The 20,560-nt window shown below is 37.6% G+C and overlaps 3 protein-coding genes across 8 annotated transcripts; 2 read left to right on the forward strand and 1 right to left on the reverse strand.

Moving 5' to 3' along the window:
* Nucleotides 1-838: 838 nt before the first annotated feature.
* LOC113767492 (protein FLX-like 3) lies at nucleotides 839-8,714 on the forward strand. Of its 6 annotated transcripts, none has more exons than XR_003468019.1 (6): nucleotides 900-1,192; nucleotides 2,060-2,600; nucleotides 2,712-2,857; nucleotides 3,180-3,259; nucleotides 3,368-3,522; nucleotides 7,444-8,714. XR_003468019.1 is itself a non-coding variant. In XM_027311610.1 (6 exons), the coding sequence occupies exons 2-5, from the start codon at nucleotides 2,071-2,073 to the stop codon at nucleotides 3,449-3,451; spliced, it is 840 nt and encodes a 279-aa protein (XP_027167411.1). In that variant the 5' UTR covers nucleotides 900-1,192; nucleotides 2,060-2,070; the 3' UTR covers nucleotides 3,452-3,477; nucleotides 7,444-8,714. The 6 variants fall into 6 exon arrangements, 5 of the variants coding, with proteins under 5 accessions (XP_027167409.1, XP_027167411.1, XP_027167408.1 ...); XM_027311610.1 differs by having other exon boundaries at nucleotides 3,368-3,477; XM_027311609.1 differs by lacking the exon at nucleotides 7,444-8,714 and having other exon boundaries at nucleotides 911-925; nucleotides 1,187-1,192; nucleotides 3,368-3,714.
* A 1,924-nt stretch (nucleotides 8,715-10,638) lies between these two features.
* Nucleotides 10,639-13,599, forward strand: LOC113767493 (thioredoxin-like 2, chloroplastic). The gene is made up of 4 exons (XM_027311611.1): nucleotides 10,639-11,039; nucleotides 11,974-12,156; nucleotides 12,476-12,640; nucleotides 13,105-13,599. Exons 1-4 carry the CDS (start codon nucleotides 10,845-10,847, stop codon nucleotides 13,168-13,170), a joined length of 609 nt encoding a protein of 202 aa, XP_027167412.1. The 5' UTR covers nucleotides 10,639-10,844; the 3' UTR covers nucleotides 13,171-13,599.
* A 255-nt stretch (nucleotides 13,600-13,854) lies between these two features.
* Nucleotides 13,855-17,106, reverse strand: LOC113767489 (phospholipase D alpha 4). The gene is made up of 4 exons (XM_027311601.1): nucleotides 17,020-17,106; nucleotides 16,022-16,579; nucleotides 14,736-15,930; nucleotides 13,855-14,592 (listed from the first exon to the last, which is right to left on the reverse strand). Exons 1-4 carry the CDS (start codon nucleotides 17,104-17,106, stop codon nucleotides 14,159-14,161), a joined length of 2,274 nt encoding a protein of 757 aa, XP_027167402.1. The 3' UTR covers nucleotides 13,855-14,158.
* Nucleotides 17,107-20,560: the final 3,454 nt, after the last annotated feature.

Here is a 20,560-nt window from a genome sequence, read left to right on the forward strand (position 1 = left end):
AAAAATATCAACAGTATCTCGTTGACTAGTTTTAGAAGAAGAATAATTTTATCAGCCGATCACTTGAATTAGCTAGCAAAGCTTTAGCTGGATTATTATTAGCACATGAAGTAATAGCCAAGACAGTAGAATACACACGAGATCTGCACCTAAAAAAAAAACTAAATTTACCATCACACAATATTCACGGAAACATTTCAGAAAATCCATGAAATTTGGCGAGTTTCTATTAAGCGAAAGAATTCAAGTGGCCCAACTACCACTTCACAAAGTTGAAACGCAAGCCCATCCTCGTCATAAACTAATCTCTTCCTCTTCTTAATACACACCCTTTTGAACTGCTAGCCAGCTAGCCCAAGGGGCGTGAAAAAGAAGATTTAAGCGGGCCATTTTGTCAAAAAAACCCCCCCCCCCCCCCCCCCGTTTTATTTCCTGCTAAGAGGCCTTAGCTTCCCCGTTTTTTTTTTTTTTTTTAAAATTTCTTTGGGGAGGCTTGGTAATTTAATAATAATAATAATTACCTCAGGTAGTCAGGCTCTGTCCGTGGCTCCACTTCGATTTTTGTATTTTTGGCGCCCTCCGCCAAAATCCGGTGTGTATTGATAATTATTACCGCATAGCTAAATCGGTTGTGCTTATCAAATTTTTTTTTTCACCCTAAGAAACGGTTTGTATAAGTTGCCAAAAGATAATTAACTACTATACATAAATATTTTCGTTTTGGGGCAAAAAAGGAGCTACGACTGGCAGTATTCTTTGACCCCAAAAAAAAAAAAAAAACACTAGTAGTATTATGGTTTGCCCCAGAAGACTAGCAAAATTTGGCTGGTCCCCGCTTCTCAGATAGGCCAAAGACATATTATTAATAACAATAATACTGCTCGTGGCAGGATTCGTCGCAACCTCGCCATTTTCAGCTTATAAGGTTTGGCTTAAATTCTGTGATCTCTGGAGTATAATTCACTGAATAAATCTCAGCAAAATAGGCGCATAACTAGGGTTCATAATCTGTACGCTTCCCGGAAAAGATATTTACTAAATTAGATTATGCTGTGTCAGGGTTTCTTCATCTGAGGCTTTAAGAAAATCGTTATATTTGGAAGCTTATTCGTTTAATCTCTCATTGTGTAACTCGAAATCTCCCTCTCTCCTCCGCGAAATATTAAAATTTTGAAGAAATTTGCAGCTGAAGGTATCTCTGTTGAGCTCACGAGAGTTTGGACAAACTTGGTGAGTTTTCGCTGTTTCATCAAGCAAAAATGTATTTGGTTACCAAGTAATGTCTGTATTTTGGAATTCTCTTCCGGCAGGTTCTTGTAGCGATCAAAGTTACGAGTTTGGCTAATTCCTCAAGTAATTTGTGTATTTGTTCGATAATCACTAGCTGGAGTTTTTAAGATAGCCCCGCTGTTCTGATCAGTAGTAATTCGAGGTTTTGATATGTGTCTAGACGAATTCTTAGTGCAGCACGATGGTCTTGTCATTTAAGTACGTTTGATGTACCTACCCAAAATTAGCTGAAAGGAGTAGCAAATAAGAAGGCCACTCATACTAGGGTTAGTTTAGTTGCTTATAAACCAGAGTAGGTCCAAGCTTGTGGAAATGGACTTCAAGAACGAATTTAACAACTGAATACACCGTAGACAATTGGACGTTGACTTTTCAAATTTTGTTTGCTTCGTAGTTGTTGTTCTGGTGTGGCATTTGGGGACTTTGAGGCAGGTTTTGTTGTTCTGCCAGATTAGTAAGCCAATTGAGTTTTGGGATTATAGTTAGCTGCAAGTTGTCTTAAATGTGATTAAGCTATTCTGACTTCATCACAGCAAAGCTGTAGAAACACGTGGATTTTATTAAGCCACTACTTGATGATTTCAGTCCAAGATGGTGGGCATTCTAGGAATCTTTGTATACTCGTAGTTTTTCCTTTTTATCATGTTTACAATGCATGGAGCTGAAACAAAAGTCAAGCTAAAGTCATAATTCTTTGCCAACTAAGTTGTCTTACAAGCTTCTTTCCTTGTGTAACTTGATTACTCCAATTCATTTATCTTCTTTGTAGTGTAACTTGACATGGCTGGAAGAAACCGGATGCCTCGCGAAGCATTTGATAACCGACGTGGATATCCTCCAGAAGGACCTGTTCTACATGGTCCTTTACCACGGCCTATACCTCCTCATCCTGCTTTACTGGAGGAGGAGCTTGAAATGCAGCATGCCGATATTCGCAGGCTTTTAGATGAAAATCGAAGACTGGTTGAAGATAGAGTTGCTTTGCAGCAGGATCTGGGTGCTGCAAACGAAGAACTTCGTCGTATGAATCTTATCTTAGCTGATATTCGTGCTGAACAGGAAGTCCAGTCGAGGGAACTTATCGAAAGGGGATTGAAGTTGGAAGCTGATCTTCGTGCTACTGAGCCTCTGAAAATCGAGGCTGGACAACTTCGTGCTGAAGTTCAGAGGCTGAACACCATCAGGCAGGATATGTCTGGGCAAGTGCAGGCCCTTACAAAAGACCTTACAAGATTGCAAGCTGATAACCAGCAGATTCCTCGTTTAAGGGCTGAGCTTGACGGACTACATCAGGAACTTATGCGCTCTAGGTTTCTCTTTTTCCTAAGTGCTATTGCTGTGCTTACACCTTGGGTGATTGTACCATGTCTTGACTAACTGCCTTGATTTTTTTTTCCTGTGATAATGAATTTGACTTTCAGAGCTGCTATTGACTATGAAAAGAAAGTAAATATTGAGCTGGTGGAGCAGAGACAAGCAATGGAGAAGAATTTGGTCAGTATGGCTCGAGAAGTTGAAAAGCTGCGTGCAGAGCTTGCCAATTCTGATGGCCGAGGATGGTCTGCAGGTCAGTCGTTTACTTTTCATCTACGACGATACTTGCACACTTATTATTTTTTTTCACACTTATGTTTGTTGTATGGTCTTGGTGCATGATCTGCATTTTACTTGTGAGCAAACACAACTGCCTCCTTTCATGTGTATGTTATTATTTCTTAACATTCATTTTATCCAACTTCATGATGGTTTCTGATAGTGACCTTTCTTGGCAAGAAGCAAAATGGATAGAATTATTTTTGTTGCTTTTTTTTTGTGGTAAAATAATTAGACTTGTGTGGGTTTTGTTTTGTCCTTGTCATATTTTAATTTTACTGTACCTTTTGCTGCAGGTGGACCATATGGGATGAAATTCAGCAGCCCTGAGGGTGGTTTTCCTGGACCTTACGGTGACGGATATGGAGCTCATATGGTATCAATGCTCATGATCAGTTAGTTTATAGTGGATCATTGTTATCTCTAAATACCGTGTGTTAAGGAAGAGAAATTTTTTGGACTGACATGAATAAACTTTTCTCAGGGTGCTGCCAACAAGGGTCCATTCTATGGCTCAAGTTCGGCTTCATGGGCAGGAGTAGAGAAGCCACGTATCAATCGCCGTTGAGATGTGGATGTCTTGAGTGACTATAGGCATGTCTCATCCCTTCCTGTTTGGTGGCTATTATCTTGGAAAGGGTAAAGAAGTCTTTGACTTCTATCTGTGTGTATTACATTAGTAGATTGCCACTTAACAAATGTTGGCTATCTTTACTGACATGTATAGGATAAGCAATATTACTCTTATTTAATGGTTGGGATGTTGGTTTCATTTTCGTATTTAATGTATAATCTGAGAAGATTGAAGTTTATGTCTGGCGCTTAATCCAACTTTCTATCTGTTTCTATTTTTATACTTGTCATCCTCATCTCAGCTGCGCTTGTGATTGTGAAATCTGCTTGATTAAATTCTTGTCGAAACTTTCTTTGAATTTGCCATGAATGCTGAATATTCTAAGTGGATTGTGTTTAAGAAAATCACTATCGACTAGGTTTAAGGATAGTTGCTGTCTTGCCTAGGTTTAAGGATGATAGTTAAATACGATGCTTTTTGAGGTGAGGATTATGTCACAGTAGGTGGTCAAGTCTTTGAACAAAGAGATGCTAATGGAGAAAGTTTCCTAAGGTTTTAGTTGTATATTATCACAAGTTAAATATGTAGTACAATAATTCCAGTGTCAAAATTATTTCAGGCAAACTGCCTTGAAGACATTGCAGATCAATATCTCTGTCTTTTCTACGTGTGTTTTTTTTTCTTGTTGAAATGAGAGCTGCTGAAGCATTTACATCTTTCTGGAGTAAAATGAGTAGAAGCCACATGGCTCTCCTGCAGTCCCAAGTTAATTTTTTTTGATTAGTTGTAGTTGTAATAGAGTATAGAAATACCTCAATATAAAGATACACTCGAAGGTCTTTGGCTCCTGCGGATGATTTCATTCAAATTTAAGGAGATAGTAGAAATATGTGCAGTTACTACAAGTACTGAGAGTTGAAAATGAGGAAAAGTAGCTTAAAGTTCCTATTTGTGGAAGTTTAAAGTATTTCGGGGATGGATTAAAAAGGCAAGTAAGACTTGCAATTTCGGACGCATGAAGCAACTGTATCAGTGGGAAGAAATGCTCCAGATCTAGGTTGTGACGTGTTCGAAGGTCTGGTCTTTCTTAGGCAATGCAAAAGCATTTGGTTTCTTGCATTACCTACTGTAACTTCTTTCCCATTAATGTCAAGTGGAATCTTGCCTATTGAAGTTGTTAGCAGACCACTGATTGCTGTTCTGGAGGCAAAGGTTATACGTTTGTGGCTTTCGAATTGTTGGTGAGTAATAACTTGCTTGGTATTTAGAGAAAACATTAGTGTCTAGTGCCTATTGCTAAGTTTATTGGTGTTTGAATGATCATCTAAGTATGCTGCTCATAGTTGCAAAAGTTTAGCCTAAATGAACTTTGCACGAGCGAATGTTTGTTGAAGCGTGAAGTGCAATGCTGAGACATATTCCCATATGTCACCATATTGGTTTAGGTGTGACATCTAAATTAACTTTTGGTAGGAGTTATGATGTTTGATGTATTAGAATTTGGACATTATGGAAGTGCATAAAAGCTTTTGGTTCAAACAAGAATGTCAAGTGTGTTAGGTTTCTTTGTTTTGCATGGACGAGATGTTACATCTAATTGTTACCTCTAAGGGTTGATAATGAAGCAACATACAATCTTTTCTCACTCTGTTGCCTCAGAAGCATGCTTGGTAAATGTACTTAGAAATGTTGAAGACATGCTGAGACTGACCAGTACTCACAAGGCTTGATCTGCTGGATACTTCAGCCAAAAGCTTTCCATGCTAATCTAACATTTTCTAATAAAAGAATGTATATTTTGCCATTTGATTTTTAGTTTTGCAATGCTGTTCAATTGAATAAGTCAGGTTACTCTGACTCTGTTTTGCTCTACGACTTGCTCCTTATGCATTGAATAAATGTTGGAAGATCTGAAGGATGGTGGGCGTGCCATGTGAGAAGTGCTTATATCTGATGTGGACTTTATAGGCAGGTATTTTGTCTCTATATTGTGGGTTCCCAGGTCCTTAATTATTTTTGTGCTTGATATGATTGCATTTTATCTTGATATTTAGGTTCCATTTAGCTTAGATCATACTTTCTCAGCCCAACATAATTTTTTTAGTGCATGAATACCTAACAAATTGATTCTAGTCTTTGCTTAGCTTGAACTTTTGGGCATGTTGCTTTGAAGTCAGAGCAAATGCTTACCATTTATCTTAAAGTGGTGTATAAGTAGGCCTTGTAGATTTCCAAGTTTTGTAATGATGGATATATGCTAGAAATCATTGATGTCTAAGTTTGAAATATTGCTCAGTTAGCTTATTGGATTATCTTACTATTGTATTTTAGCCTGGTTTGTGAATTATTCCTCCATTTCATCTTTATTTAGCTGTCTTGGTGGGGATGGATTGGTGAAGCTAATTTTGAGTTATAAAAGGTGAAAAAACAGATGAAAAACTGAGCACCTTGTGGATTGATTGAAAGGAGTGATGAGATTTTGGAAATACAGGAGGCGGAGAGAGAGAGATAAAAGGTGGAAAAACAGATGAAAAACTTAGAAGCGCCTTGTGGATTGACTGAAAGTAGTGATGAGATTTTGGAAATACAATCGGCGGAGAGAGAGAGAGATAAAAGGTGAAAAGAAAAAGATGAAAAACTCAGAGAACCTTGTCGATTGATTGAAAGGAGTGATGAGATTTTAGAGAGAGAGAGAGAATCTACAGTATTAAGAATCAGTTGAATGTGTTGGAAAAGGAGTCCAAGTTTTGGTTCCGATCAGTAACTTTTGGTCTGAAGGATAACAAAGAGAGTAGCTACCTTTTACATTATAGCTAGTAGTACCTTTCAAGTTCAGCGGTGTCCAAGGTAGTGGATTCTCAGATTAAGTTAAACTCTTTAAGTTGTTCTCTTGAAGTTACAGAGTTCCTTGTAGATGGTTTTGTCTCAGATGATATTGGTTAAGCTGTGAGGGAGCTTCTGAGGATGGATGATATTAGTTATGTTTCTAGACTATAAGAAGAGATTTTATATTGCTGTGCTTTCTCGCTGAAAGTGAAAGTTACTGATAGATCACGTGTCACTGCTCCTGGATTGGTAGATATATGATATACTAATCTCTATGGAATTGGATTTTAAATTGAGTGCGGGTTTTTGTTTTTATGTAGCAGCAAACGAAGTTGTTTACATTTGCTAAAGTGCTAAGTATCTGAATATTTAACTGTTGCACCTTGCAACAGACTACTTTTGATTGGATATTTTGAGTAGACACTGAATACTCTTTAAATGGCCATGGGTGGAATTGCCCTTGTAAATAACTTTTCTGTTTTAGTTGGTTATGGATCATATAGCTGTTGAGTGGACAAACAGGTATTGCTCTTTCCTGTTTTCTGGATTTTCAAGTGCATTTGGACTGCAATATGGTGAATAATGGACTTGCGGTGCTTTTGAGGGAGTTAACTGTTAGTTATGGTGAATAATGGAAGTGAAGATTGTTTGTTGCATTCTGCTGGAAATTCTTCATAATTGATCTTCTTGAGGGTAGAGAGGAGCGAAAGCATGCATTTTAAAGGGAATATTCAGGTCTCATTGTAGGTCATCCTTGTCCATTTAATGCTTGAATTGTTTCGCTAAAACAGGTTCAAAATGATGTCAAACATTCAATGTGAGGGTGAGTTTTGCCGAGGAAATTGTATTTGGTTATGTAATCTTTGGCCTAGATGCTGGATGTAGTTGAGTGCTTTTTGAATTTCTTAACAATGTTTCACTGCATTGTGCTGCACACTGTTGCTAAGAATGCCTAATGAAAGGAAGCAAGTGGAAGCATAGTTCATTTAGGGGGCTGCTTCCTTTGTTTATTGTGGATTTTTATTTGCAACATGTATTCCCATTTCTTGTTTCTGAGGTTATTATTATTATTACTTTTTAGAATTCTTTTTTCCCACCAAATTCCAGATTCTCTAGGATTTCTCTTTCTCTGACACTTTCTGTATCCTTTCATTTCGCAGACAAGCTGCTACTGGCTATGTTCTTCTAACCCTGTGCAAAGGTAAATTTACAGAATCAGGTAAGTTTACTTGTGACAAACTTAATTCCTGAATCAACCTAACAAAATGATGGCAATTACAAAAGCAGTAAGTAGTCATTAACCATTCTGATATCAAGGACTTTTGAAATGACTGGCTCTCAAGCACATACTTAGTGGATTTTGTCAAGATGTGAAAGCTGGCCCAGGGAATGCCATCTTATTGGATTTAATTCATTCCGTCTTGACTCGACTGTGCTTTACTTTGATTAAGCAGTAATGGATGGTGAGAGCTGTAGCACTCTGCTGTTTAGTCCACTGAACCATCTCTTCTTATTCAAAAGTTAAACTCAGTAAATCCCAAATATTTTTTTTTATCCATAAAGAATATTTGAGTGGAACTTCTTAAAATAAGGAATTTTAAGTTTAGCTTCTTATGTTATATTTAAACTTGGTTGATAGTTTTAAGGGTTAATTGCAGTTTAGGTCTCAGAATTCTGAAGTTGTATTGATTAAGCCTGCAACAGATCAATTCTTTGATTTTCACCCTTTAATTTCCAAAAATTTGTTGGAAATCAAAGGGTGAAACTGAGATTGATTTGTTATTGCCCACTAGACACAACCGAAATTCTTTGAAAACTAAGTGGATTAATGTGTGCAGTTGGTTTTCTAACTTGGATTCCAAAAAATACTTTTCTACAAATTTCTAGATAAAATTCAGTGGTTTGATATTACGTTAAATCTTGGTCAAATATATTTAAATTTGTTTTTATGGCAATGATGGTCATCGATCCTTTGGTAGTAGTTCGATCCAAATAAGCAGTTCCTCTTGGGATATTCATGAATTTTCTAAGATTGATGGAATATGTTGCAAAAGTTTTGTTTGTTGCAGAGCCTGGTTTTGTTGCTGATTTTCAATAGCGAATGAAACTAGTGTTTACGCTCATCCAGGAGGTTTGATTGATGGTTTCATAATTCATATGTATGTGCGTGTAAACCAATGGGGCTAGGGGTATCTTTTGTCAAATGTGAAAGTATTTCTAGTTCAATCAAGAGCTCTAGAGTAGTTTGGTAACACCCTTTTATTTTTTTTAGCCGTTTTGTTTGGTAATACTTATCAAGTACTCTCTGTTCCGCTGGTTTTCCAAAATGGGGAAGATATGCTGTTTGGATGGCTTTACTTCTGTAGCTCTGTACCTATATCGACATTGGACCTATGCATCAAGGCTTTTTCGTATTTCTCAATTTGGTTAATTGTTAGATGACTTTTAAGCGAATTTGACCTCTTCTCATTCTTTTTTTTTTTTTTTCCTGTCGTAAGGATAACATTTTGTATAATCTACTTTAGTCTAATCTAGAGGGAAGTGGAGCCTAAGTGACGGGATTCTGTTGGGGTAAACCGCTTGAAAGCGACAGTCACAATTAAGTTGCAAGTATATGGTAAAAAAAAAAGGTTGAACCTTTAACCTTGCACTTCCACCAAAACTTAAAAAGTCTTGATAAGTCTCGGTGGTACCACCAGCCAAAGATGTTGTTGGCCCTCTTCTCATCGATCAGGGAATTCACCGTTACTGTTCTTTAATCATGTTTTTGAAACTTAAAAAGATGTAATATGTTTCTGTTTCTCAGGAGTCCCGAAGCTTTGGCAGCGCTACTCATGTTGAATAAGTTAATTTTGTGGGGTAAAATGCAGTATGCCGCAAGGGTTGTTTTTTTTTTTTTTTTTGTCAACACAGGGGTGTCCGGGTCAAGACCCGAAGGCGGCCCGACTAATCCCCTGCGCCTGGAGTACAGCGCCACCCCAACCGCACCCAGGCGTTAGGTGAGGTTCGATCCCATGACCTTGCGAGTGGTTTTCCAGCCGCAGACCGGGTGATCTAACCCCGGGGGCACCCCAAGGGTTGTTGATAATCTGCTTTATGCTTTGTTCGAGCATCATCTGTATAGTTTTAGGATCAAGACATTGAAAGCACAACAGTAAACAAACTAAAACATTGAAGTACAAAAGGATAAGAGAATGCAGATTGACTTGTATAGCTGGCAATCCCGTCAAAGGAAAGCCAAAGTTTATCAAGGAAAACTACTTCCACAGTAAAAATTATCCTCTGCGAACATCAAAACTTATTCTGCCTGCTCAACGTACCCAATTTGTCTCAAATTATACATCTTAAATGAAACTCCAGCAATTAAGAGGAAATATTGTAGTCAGTAGAAATAAAATAAATCTTTTATTATTATTTTTTAATGTCAACATATGTTCAGAAAGTGCGAGGAAGCAAAAGTGCATATGTTGTCACCGGCATGAAAGAGACGATCCGATCCGTCTTTCCTGATATTCTTTTTTTTTTTTGTTTTGTCGACACAGGGTCAATCCTTACGGGGCCCGATTAATCCCCTGCGGTCCAGGTCCGGCGTCCCAACCCGGTCCGAACACATTAAGTGCGCGGAGGAATCCAGCAGAGCGGAGACTCGAACTTGTGACCTCAGGTCTTTCCGGATACTCACCATTAATCTTTTCATCAAAAGCTGCCAGAGGATGGAATCTGCCTAGTACATGAACAAACTCATCAAATTCAATCACCCCATTTTTCTTAGTACAAGGGTAAATAAAAGTTACAATATTACATTATATGACCTGGCAATGCATTAGTTAACACTTTTTTTTTTTTTTACCTTGTCCGATTAAAATTCTACTACGCCAGCTAGCCCTTTCTCAACAACATTTCCTATGAACGATTCATAAGCTACAACAAAATCCCGGTGCACTGGACAACAAACTAGTAGATTCCTCCAGTTGAGGAAATAATTTATCGGAAACAAATGCACAAACAAAGAAGTGAAAAAAAAAATTGCAATGTGTAAAATAATTGTAATACACTACCCAAAACAAGCAATAAAAGAAGCTCCATAATCAATTTTGTGTTTTTAAAATCGTATTTTTTTTTATAGGTAAACTAATTTTACCACTCAAACCAATCCATCTTTCCTGGAGGAGACGCTTACCAATTCAGGCCTTCAAAACAGTCCATTACTACTAGCAGTGGGTCATGTGAAATTTTCCTTGCACCCGTGTTGCCTACCTTCCCCGTAAAGGGTAATGGTAGATCAACGGCCCCTTCGGCGGTGGGTCCTTGGCTCCGGGGAAATACAAATTTTTTTAATAATTTTTTTTTTGATACTCCATAATACAATTTGAAAAAAAAAAAAAAAAAGGTCCAATTAATGCAATTGGAACAATCTCAGCTCAAATAGTGGTAGTATCACTGAAGCTCTCCGTGAGCGAGTCTCATGCTTAGTGAGGATTGAGGAATTAGCAAATTGTAGTAATAGTAGTGCTTCAAGTAAACTTTTTTGCTCCAATTCATGATGTGAAAACTGCAAGATATGCTGGGAAATCCTGTTATTCAATACAAATCTGGTGATGTTTTACAGTTCTCTATTCGTTCCGCTCGCATATGCTACCACCTCCAAGTGGGTACAAGAAGCAAATTGAGGGGATGGGATCAGAATATTAGCTGCTCCCTTTTTCTCAAGCCTCGTCTTGATTGCGTCCGTACAAGACCTCTAGTTCGGTTCAAGGTAAGGACTTTGTTTCTTTTTTGCTTTTATGGGAAGCCTTATTTTTTCAATTAATTGACTGAATTCTGATTGCCCAGTTGAGAATTCTTGTTGATATAGGTTTTTGTCTAAATGTATTTGTTAAGGTTCTTTAGATGTTCTTCATTGGTGTTCCTAAATGCTTGGAACTTCTATTTCACACTTTGAACCAAGTTTGCTTTTTTTTTTAAAAAAAAAAAAAAATCATTTTTACTTATTTGTCTGAGATCGACAACTAGGATTAAGTCGATAGCGAGGCAGTGGTGATACTGTAGAATAATTTCGGGGAGTTCACAGTGCCATGAAAGAAAATAGAAAACAATTTACTTCAGAGTAGTTATTAAATGCTTGCTTAGACCATTTCCAAGAACTGAAATCGTTAATCAAGGAGTTGGAAGAGTTTGGAAGGAAAAGACGCCCCTTGCTAGGAAGCATAAGAGGAAAGAAGAAATTTAACGAAGCAAGAGGTTAGATGCTGGAATTGCATCCTGGATGGGAAGCTGGGTTGCCTGAGGATATTTGTTCGTTTAAAATGAGAATGGAACATGGACAGCCATTAATTTGAAACAGTTGTATAGTTTAGTGAAGTTATGCTTCTTAAGTAGATTCTGTAGGCATTTTGCTTTTGGCAGTAACAATGTGCCAACGTTTGTTTCCATGTGATGATAAAGGGAAAAAGTTAACCTGTCTAGGTGTCACTTATCAACTGCACTAATCTTTGCCTCAAACATCAAAGATGTATGACATATACAATTTATGTGTCCAAAGGAGCCATTGTTTACACCACACATTGTGCTGTTATGACACGCTCGTTTTGGACAAATACTGGAGTTTTTAAGTAGATTGTCATGTTTAATAGAGCTTTTCTTGGACAATCCTTGCCATAATCTATAGGTATATTTTCTGCGAACCTCAGGTACGTGCAGTTGCTGAAGAAACTGACCAGCCAAAGTGGTGGGAAAAAAATGCTGGAGCAAATATGGTTGACATTCATTCAACACAAGAATTTGTTGATGCTTTAAGTCAAGCTGGAGATAGCTTAGTGATCGTTGACTTCTATGGCACGTGGTGTGCCTCTTGTCGAGCATTATTCCCCAAAGTAAGTATATGCTCTACCTGTGATCCTGGAAAGTTTGTCCTTTCTTGCCCCATAATAGGCATTCTATGCTGAACTACTAAATCATACTTAGAATATCAGTCTATACACTTGTATTTTGCTCAGCTTACTTATTTCTTCCCACCCCAACCGGGATGGTATAATCTATATAACCTTTTGTGAATGTATTTTCGGGAGTTTAACTTTCATTTGCTATCTATACGTTGTGATTTTATTTTCTTTTGCTTAAAATCTTGAAATTGCTGTAGCTCAATGTTAAGTTCTGCATTTTTTTTTAAAATGCTGTATCTTCATTGATCAGCTCTGCAAAATAGCTGAAGAACATCCAGAGGTTCTCTTTCTCAAGGTAAACTTTGATGAGAACAAGGGTTTGTGCAAAAGTTTGAATATAAAGGTCCTTCCATATTTCCACTTCTATCGAGGAGCTGATCGCCTGGTTGAATCGTTTTCTTGTTCTCTGGCTAAGGTGTGTGAATTTAGTTCTATTTTACTAAATTCGGTGTTTTTTAATATTGGTTTATAGCACATTATTAACTGTTTCCCAACTCTTCCTTTCTGCTTTCTCTTTACCTCTTAGCCACGTTTCCTGCTTCCAACCCAAAGAAACACCATATGAAAACAAACTAAATACAACAGAAAACAAGAGAAGAAATAGCAAGAAAAGAGTTACTCCTAAATCTAGTAACGTGAAGAAAGAGAATGTCTGTGATGATCGTCCACCAATTTTGAACTGTCTATGCAGTAAAAATCAGGTATAATCAGCCATTTGTCACTGAAAACTGTTCTGCATAGTCACTGTGGTGCATATTTGGATTTCCTGGTGGTAGATAGCCACAGCTGTGAGCCACACTGCTTTGGTACCTCATGGATTATATGTTTGTTCTTTTGCATGGAATTGCTTGGTTGAGCCTTTTTCCAACTAATATGCAGATTCAAAAATTAAAAGATGCAATTGCTACCCACAACCCAACCTGGTCAGGAGGGAAGTATTCCTAAGGTCTGGCACTCCTTGCAAAGTACTCCTAAGATTATGCTGAGAGATGTCTCAACCTTCCTCGAGTATCTGCTTGGATCAGGAGATGATCAAAGGTTGGCATCCTCACCCTCTGTATTGGTATAGCAGTTTTTTAGCCAGTCCAATTGGGTGTGCTAAATCTTTGCTTCCTCTATAAGAATTCTTCCAAAACCACTCATATTTCTTGTAAAGTAACAGTTGATAGTTCACAAATTACCTCAAAATTGACTGGTGGAAAAGGTTGTAAAGATGAATGTTTGAAAAAAGAAAAGGTTCCATTCAGTAGTTTTTCTGTAGTGTTGGTGTTTTAGGTGAATTTTACAGTAACTTTACTGGACTTTCGCATTTGATCAAGTACTTAAAGTTGTAGTTTTTTTTTTCACATTTAATCAAGCACTTCTTATTTTCAACGTTGCTTGTCAATCGTAAAAGAGTAAATATGTCGTGCTACTGCTTCAAGAAGGTAGTGTTTGTTTACCCATTCACTGACGTGGGTTCCATTTCTTTGCCATCTGTGGCAAAGACTAATATTTTGTCATGGCTTCCTCTTGGAGCTAGTCGCGGATTACAATTCGAAAAGGAAAAGATAATGCAGGGTAATTGAGAGAACAAGTTAATTTGGAAATGATATAAAGAATGAAACTCTGAAACCGTAATCTGTCAGAGCTTGTCAGGCATGATTTTAGCTGCACGGTGGTGATGTGGAAGAAAAAAGATCAATTTCACCCCGTCAGTTATTTAAGACAACTAAAGCAGATGTTGACTATTTGAGTTACACGGGAAACTCGAAGGGAGAAAGATTAAACCAATTTATGTAGTATATACAGTGTACAATGTTAATCTGGAGAATTTGCTGTTGCAATAAACGAAGTGCTATATTCCCATTTTTCTTAGCGTCCACCTGTTACTCTTAGCCTGAAGGCCTGCACCAAACCCTGCGATGAAGTTACTTTCAGATGGATGCTTCGATTACGTAGTGAATACAGGTGAGAGAAATTTTGATCTTTTGCCCTTTATTGGTGTTCTTGTATCTGGGAAGTGATAATTGCCCTCCGCAAGATCCTGGACACAACCTTCCTTGGTTACATTCACAGGGTACGTGAGTAAGTGGGTCCTTTTCATGTCGACTACTTCATCTGCACTGTAAACTTCCCACATTTGCTCTCCAATTGATCGGATTCTCTGGACACATTCCAAGGACCGAGGATCTTGGAATACTTCTTCAGCTTGACCTGTATGTTCATACCACAGTGACAATCGAAAAGCATGAATATCTCCACGATCCATTCTTTCTTCACTGCTTTTAGACCGATAGCACCCTATTGCAATCTCAGTGTCACGTTTCCCGTCCATGGATCTTTGGTTCACATTGGCCGAGCCTATCAGCATATAAGTGTCGTCCACTGCAAAGAGAGAAGTAAAAACAGGACGTATCAGAGACAGCAACATTGGGTAACACTACTGGTATTATCATCATAGTGCAATGAATTTGAATATTTAAATCCCGGTATCATCTAGGGTTTACTCATAGGTTCATAGCTCCTACCTATCATTAGCTTGGAATGAACATACACCATGAATCTCCTCTGTTTTTGAGCATTCCAGTAATGTGTTTCGGGATGAGGAGAATATGGAGGAACAAATTCTCCTTTCACTTCGTTTTCCCTATTAGCTAGGCAGAAGAAGTTCAAGTAATCTCTTGGATGCCCTGGCTCGCCACTTTCTTCTAAAGCTTCAGCTATCAACTTGTACATCATCTTCATTGTTTCCCTTAACCAGTGCAATATGTCATGCACTGATTCACTCTCTGGAGCACCTTCTGGCCACATTGGTATTACTATATAAACTGCAAATCGCTGTTTGGCTTTTATTTTGTTTGCAACTTTTAGTGCAATCTCAACGGGAATCAAGTTTCTGCAGCCACATTGTTGATCTTTCTCCCATAGATGGCATCCTCCAAGAAAATATTGGTTTTCTATATATATGAATCTATCTGCCCGCCTAATTGCTTCCACATAAGCTTCATGGATGCTTCGTTCGGTGGACATGTTTCTTGGCAAAGGAATTGCCGATACGTGGTCAATTGATCGAAAAACTTGAACATTCCAATCCCTTTCGGAGGAAATGGTGGTAGAATGCTGATTAGACAGTTCAGGAATGGAGCTGAGCGGAACTAGAAGCGATGGCTCAAATTGCTTTGTCCACCTTTGCTCAAAATTTGTTAGGACGTCCAAAGCAGCCTGCCCTGTGATACAAGCGTGCGTATCATGCCATGGCTCTCTTGGTCCTCCTTTATGAAGGCTAGCTCCAGATATGCTCGTTTGATAAAAATCATAGCAATGTGCTTCTGTATTTAGTGTTTTAAATAATGAGTGGTCTTGTGTGTCGTAACGGCCATCACAAAGATCCAAGCCACCAATAAAACTCAGGATTTCTCGATTTGTTGAAGATTGCTGCACTCGGGTGTCTACAGTTATAGTCTTCTGATGGTGAGAGAAGACTGTAGGGAATTTATCATGCAATCTGGGGCACAATTTGCATATTACTTTGGTATGTTTGAAATATGCCAGGGAATCTTCATCATGCGTTTTCATTACTCCTTGATTCTTGATAATTGGCAAGGAAGTTTCGTCATCCCAAAGCAGAATTCTGACAGCGACCCCTTCCTCTGCTTTACGCTTCAATAACTCCCCAAGCTTCACTCCTCGTGCATGTGGAATCTCCGTATTGGGATCACGAACCTGGAAATGGTGCTTGAGTTTTAAGGGAAAAGAAAGATTCTCCTGAAGGACAGGGTAAAGACTAAAGTACGAACCACATTTTTCAACTTACTAGTATGATTTTCGGATTTAAGGACCATCCTGCAATGTAAACCAAGTGCTTTGCCCCCTCAATGGCTTTGTATACGTCCTCCCACAGCTTTTTGGGTGTCTGGGAAAGAGCAGATGGAGGTTGGAAAGAAGCACAATGGTGAGCGTCCTGATAGAGTGTGACACTGCAATTTGATCTCTGAGGAAATGTAGCATTCTTCAACCCCTGGTATGCATCGTTTGCTAGTACTTTCTCCCAACTTGATTCATATTCTGCTGGTTTGAACCATAAGATATACTGTAATTTAAGTTTCAGATTTGGCTTACCATTTTCCCCGCAAAGAGGAAAGAAGCCATTGATCAAACTTGCTCCATCCAGAAGCTGATTGGCCAAAATTTTGATTTTCCCCAGGGTGGAGCACCTTGTCTTGAGGGCAATTGTAATGATAGTGTCAGATGGATGAGCACAGAGAATTTGAAAGGTTTGGTTCCAGATACGGTCATGTTCGTGTGCTGTCTCTGCTACTTTTTTGTTGGCAATTTTGATAGTCACGTAGGCAGGCTTTTCATTTGCCACACACTGCATAACAGACAAAGTTCACTGACTAAATTCTTCTTTAAAACGTCCAGTCTTGCTGGCGTATGTCAACAATATTATCGTCTTCTCGTATACAGAAGAGAAGACAATCCAGAGCAAAATTCTGGATTGTCTACCGTGCAGCAAGAAGCGATTATTTGTGTAGTATGGTGAATGTGTAACCATTCTTCATTTTATGTATATATGCTTATGATCAGAATCCCTTTTTCTTGGAATAGAAAATGCAGGGGAGTAAAATTATCACTCATCAGGCAACACAGATGCCATAATTATCCAGACACAAACATTATACATGTGGAGATGGAGCCGGGAAGATGAATAATGGTCTAAACTTATACCAGAATTTAGTAGGCAAAAACATTGCGAAGAACTTAACTTGACAAGGGAAAATGAATTTAAAGAAGAAGATATGAAACACTTACGCTGAAGCGGAAGGACGGTTTGTAAGGTGTGGCATGGCAGATAGTAGCTTCAAGTGTTCCATGGAAGAACTTGTGTTTTCCCTCCATTTTTATTTTTATTTTTTTTTGGTTGCTGGTGCGGGAGTCCAGAGAGTAAGACGACAGAAATGGCTGGTTTGGTAGTTAACTCATGTTGGCATTAACAGATGAACATATGAATGGGAGGTTAGTTTGTTATTGTAACAGATGAATATATGAATGGTGGGGGGACTTAGAATGTAACTTAAGTTAGGCAGTTGCGATGACTTGTGGGGATTTCCTTTTCTAGTCTTACAGGCAATCCTCAAAGTCTACCCTTAGATTCCCCTTTAAGCAGAAGCTTTCTTGGTAAAGAATAGCAAGTAGCATAGCCATCATTCAACTCCCTTTGGTAAATCATTCATTCTATAAGCTGCCATAATGTTATTGATTCTTTCATCAGATTCGGGAGTGCCTGCCTGGTCAAGGCCCAATTTTATAAATTTGTGGAGAAGTACAACAGTGCATAGGAGAAAGGTGGATGGAAAGATGGGAATCCAACTCTCATTAATTATCATACGATTTTTTTAACATCGGACGAAAGATTTTGCCTTGCAACTTCCTTGTGTTACAGATTTCCTATTGGAAAGAGCTGCTGGCTGTAACGTGGGGTGCACAAATTTTGTTGCTTCGACTGGTCAAGTTACGTTAAAGAAACTTTTTCTTTGTACAGAATGAGAAACTCGAGGAGGAGAAAGAAAATAAAGCAAGAAATGGGAAAGGAAAAAAGAAGAAAATTTTTGTACGTAGTTAATTGAATTCCTTCAACATCAAGAACTTACAAATCAAATCTACTCTTTTTTACTCTCCCGCCTGAGCCGCCCCGCCCCTTTCTTTGTCAACTTTATCACCAAAATTGCACAAGTACATAAAACCAACGGACTTGTGCAAGTAAAAACTCTTTCAATGTGGCTAGTCCTCCAACGGATAGGAGACTGGAGTAAGTTTGAATGGCAAGAACTTTTTGAAGTCGTAATGCTGTTCTCGGTCTTGTACAAACTAGTGTGAATACCCGTGCTACGCACGGTGCTAATATTATTGAAAAAAATAAAATGATAAACAAATAAAGGTGAAAAAATTGAACCAACAAAATTTAAATGTAATATCTATTTAACAATAGTTTAAAATATAATAGAATGTGTATATCATTCAAGAACTGTCTTTTCTCGAAAGATGGATCCTGAAAAAAAAAATAAAATCTATATTAAAAAAGGGAATGATATATTTCTACAAATGAATGTAATTGAATGTGGTTAAAATGAAATACTTACAAATACTAAGCATTCGATTTGATAATCTTCCTTGAAGGTGCGAACACTCTTCACACCAATCCACTTTTAGTACGAAAGCCAAAATTGGTGATTTAATTAACTCTGTTGAATTTTGTGGAGTGCGTACTACAAATGAAAATGCACGATCTATGCATGAATTAATTCGTTGGCCGAATAACCTATCATTATTTTCCTGATAATTAACAACGTACGAAATTAGTGTATTTTTTTACATAATTTATAAATAGTACTATAAAAAATAAACATATATTAAGAAATTCTACCTTCCTTTGTAATGCCCTGAGATAAGAAGTATCACAACCAAATACAAATCGTGCATGTCTGTCTTGTAGATTAATATGCATATTACCACTGGAATCTCTGATTTGTATATTAACGTTATACCTGTTTGACAAATAAAATATTATATGCAATACAGAAAAATATATTGAAGTTAAGTATACATGAAATTAATTACCTAATAACAGTGGCAACCACGTCATTACAATGCATACACACTGTCTTTGAAAAATGACCTTCACATAGCTGAATACCATTTTCGTTCCTTGAAACCGTTTGTTCTGGCGAATTAAGGCAACAATAGCATCCTATTTTCTTCCCAAAACATCCTATTCGTAGTGAATAATAATCTGTGTGGTTTGTTGTGAAAATCTAGTTATGAAATTTACTTGATAATGTTCAGAATTAGCTTCATCTTCTTTGTTTTGGTGCTTCTGCAGAAGAATTTAGCCATATATTTTATGTTATTGGAGTGATCTTTTAAATTCGGTGAAAAAAATAGCAGTTGATCATATGGTTCTGACTAATGTGGCCCCGTGGATCAAGTTTTTTAAGTCTGGACTGCGGAGGGAAAGGTAACTTTATAGATGAACTTGGTCTCCTGTGGATGCCTGATAGTCAGATGATCAGGCATTTTTGAAAAGTGATGGCTCTCTCTCTCTGTATATGTCCGCTTTTTGTCAGTGTGGATATTAAATAAACGCGTACAGTCACTTATTATTCACAACGAAAAGCGTATCTGCTGTCTATACCGCACGAAAAATTAATACATTTTTGGGTCTCTCTGTCTCATGTTTATTGTTGCCAATACTAATGTATTAGGCTGTATTTGAGAGTAGGCCAGGGGTGATTATTTGCTTAAAGGCGACTGGATAGACCATATGTATTAAAGAATCGACGTTTGGAAATGTTCGTAACTTAATAAAGAGTATAGCCAAAAGGACACTATTTTTGTACTCTTGCAGCAGGTAGCAGAATAGAATCACAAAGAAAGTACTGTTAAAGGTAAACAAAAACTTGGAAATAAACATGAATTCGACTCATATATGGTAGTAGAAAATGTGGAAACACAGAACTGCGTTAGAGTTAAGACGCCACCCAGATGATATAAATCCAGGTAGTATTATTAGTCTTGCAAGAGCTCTGCAATTTGGAGTTGGATGGGTGCTGGTGAAACACCGTTGTTGTTTCCTCTCCTGATATACTAAAGAAGTCAAATCTATGTGCTTAATGTCTATCCCATTAATTGTCAAATACCATTAATGTCTATCCCATTAATTACGTTACAGTTAACATATTTGACCTTGTTAAAAGTTCTGAAAAATTACAAAGTAATTTCATAAATTCATTTTCAGCATCTGTTCTTTATTTTCTTATTATTACGTTACAATTGGCATGCTGCTTGATGTACTACAGAAGTCAAATCTATGTGCTTAATGTCTATCCCATTAATTGTCAAATACCATTAATGTCTATCCCATTAATTACCTTACAATTAATGGGATATATGGCAAATAATGGGACATTAAGTCTATTCAATTAAATTAAATGATTAACTTTTTTTGTCCAACTTTACTTTGAAACGAAATCTATGTGCTATCGAGGACTTCATTTCCAACAAAAAAAAAAACACCATCTGCCTTTTAAGACTGTGCTAATGCTTCCCGATATTGAAGAATTCAGAACCTGGAAGAAATGGCTAGTCATTTTGTCAATAGCATCTGCATTAGAACAGCCGACAGTTTCAAGCTGGATTCAAGCAAACCAAAAGGGTGCATTTCTAGATCAGGTATGCTCATAATTGTTACTACTCCTTTTGTACCAATCTTAATGCAATAACTGCTACACTGGTATCTGAATTCTTTAGTCTCTTCTCATCCTCTTCACGTAAGAGTTATTGCTATGCAAGATGA

Source organism: Coffea eugenioides, chromosome 4 (assembly GCF_003713205.1).
Source record: "Coffea eugenioides isolate CCC68of chromosome 4, Ceug_1.0, whole genome shotgun sequence".
NCBI classification, from domain to species: Eukaryota; Viridiplantae; Streptophyta; class Magnoliopsida; order Gentianales; family Rubiaceae; genus Coffea; species Coffea eugenioides.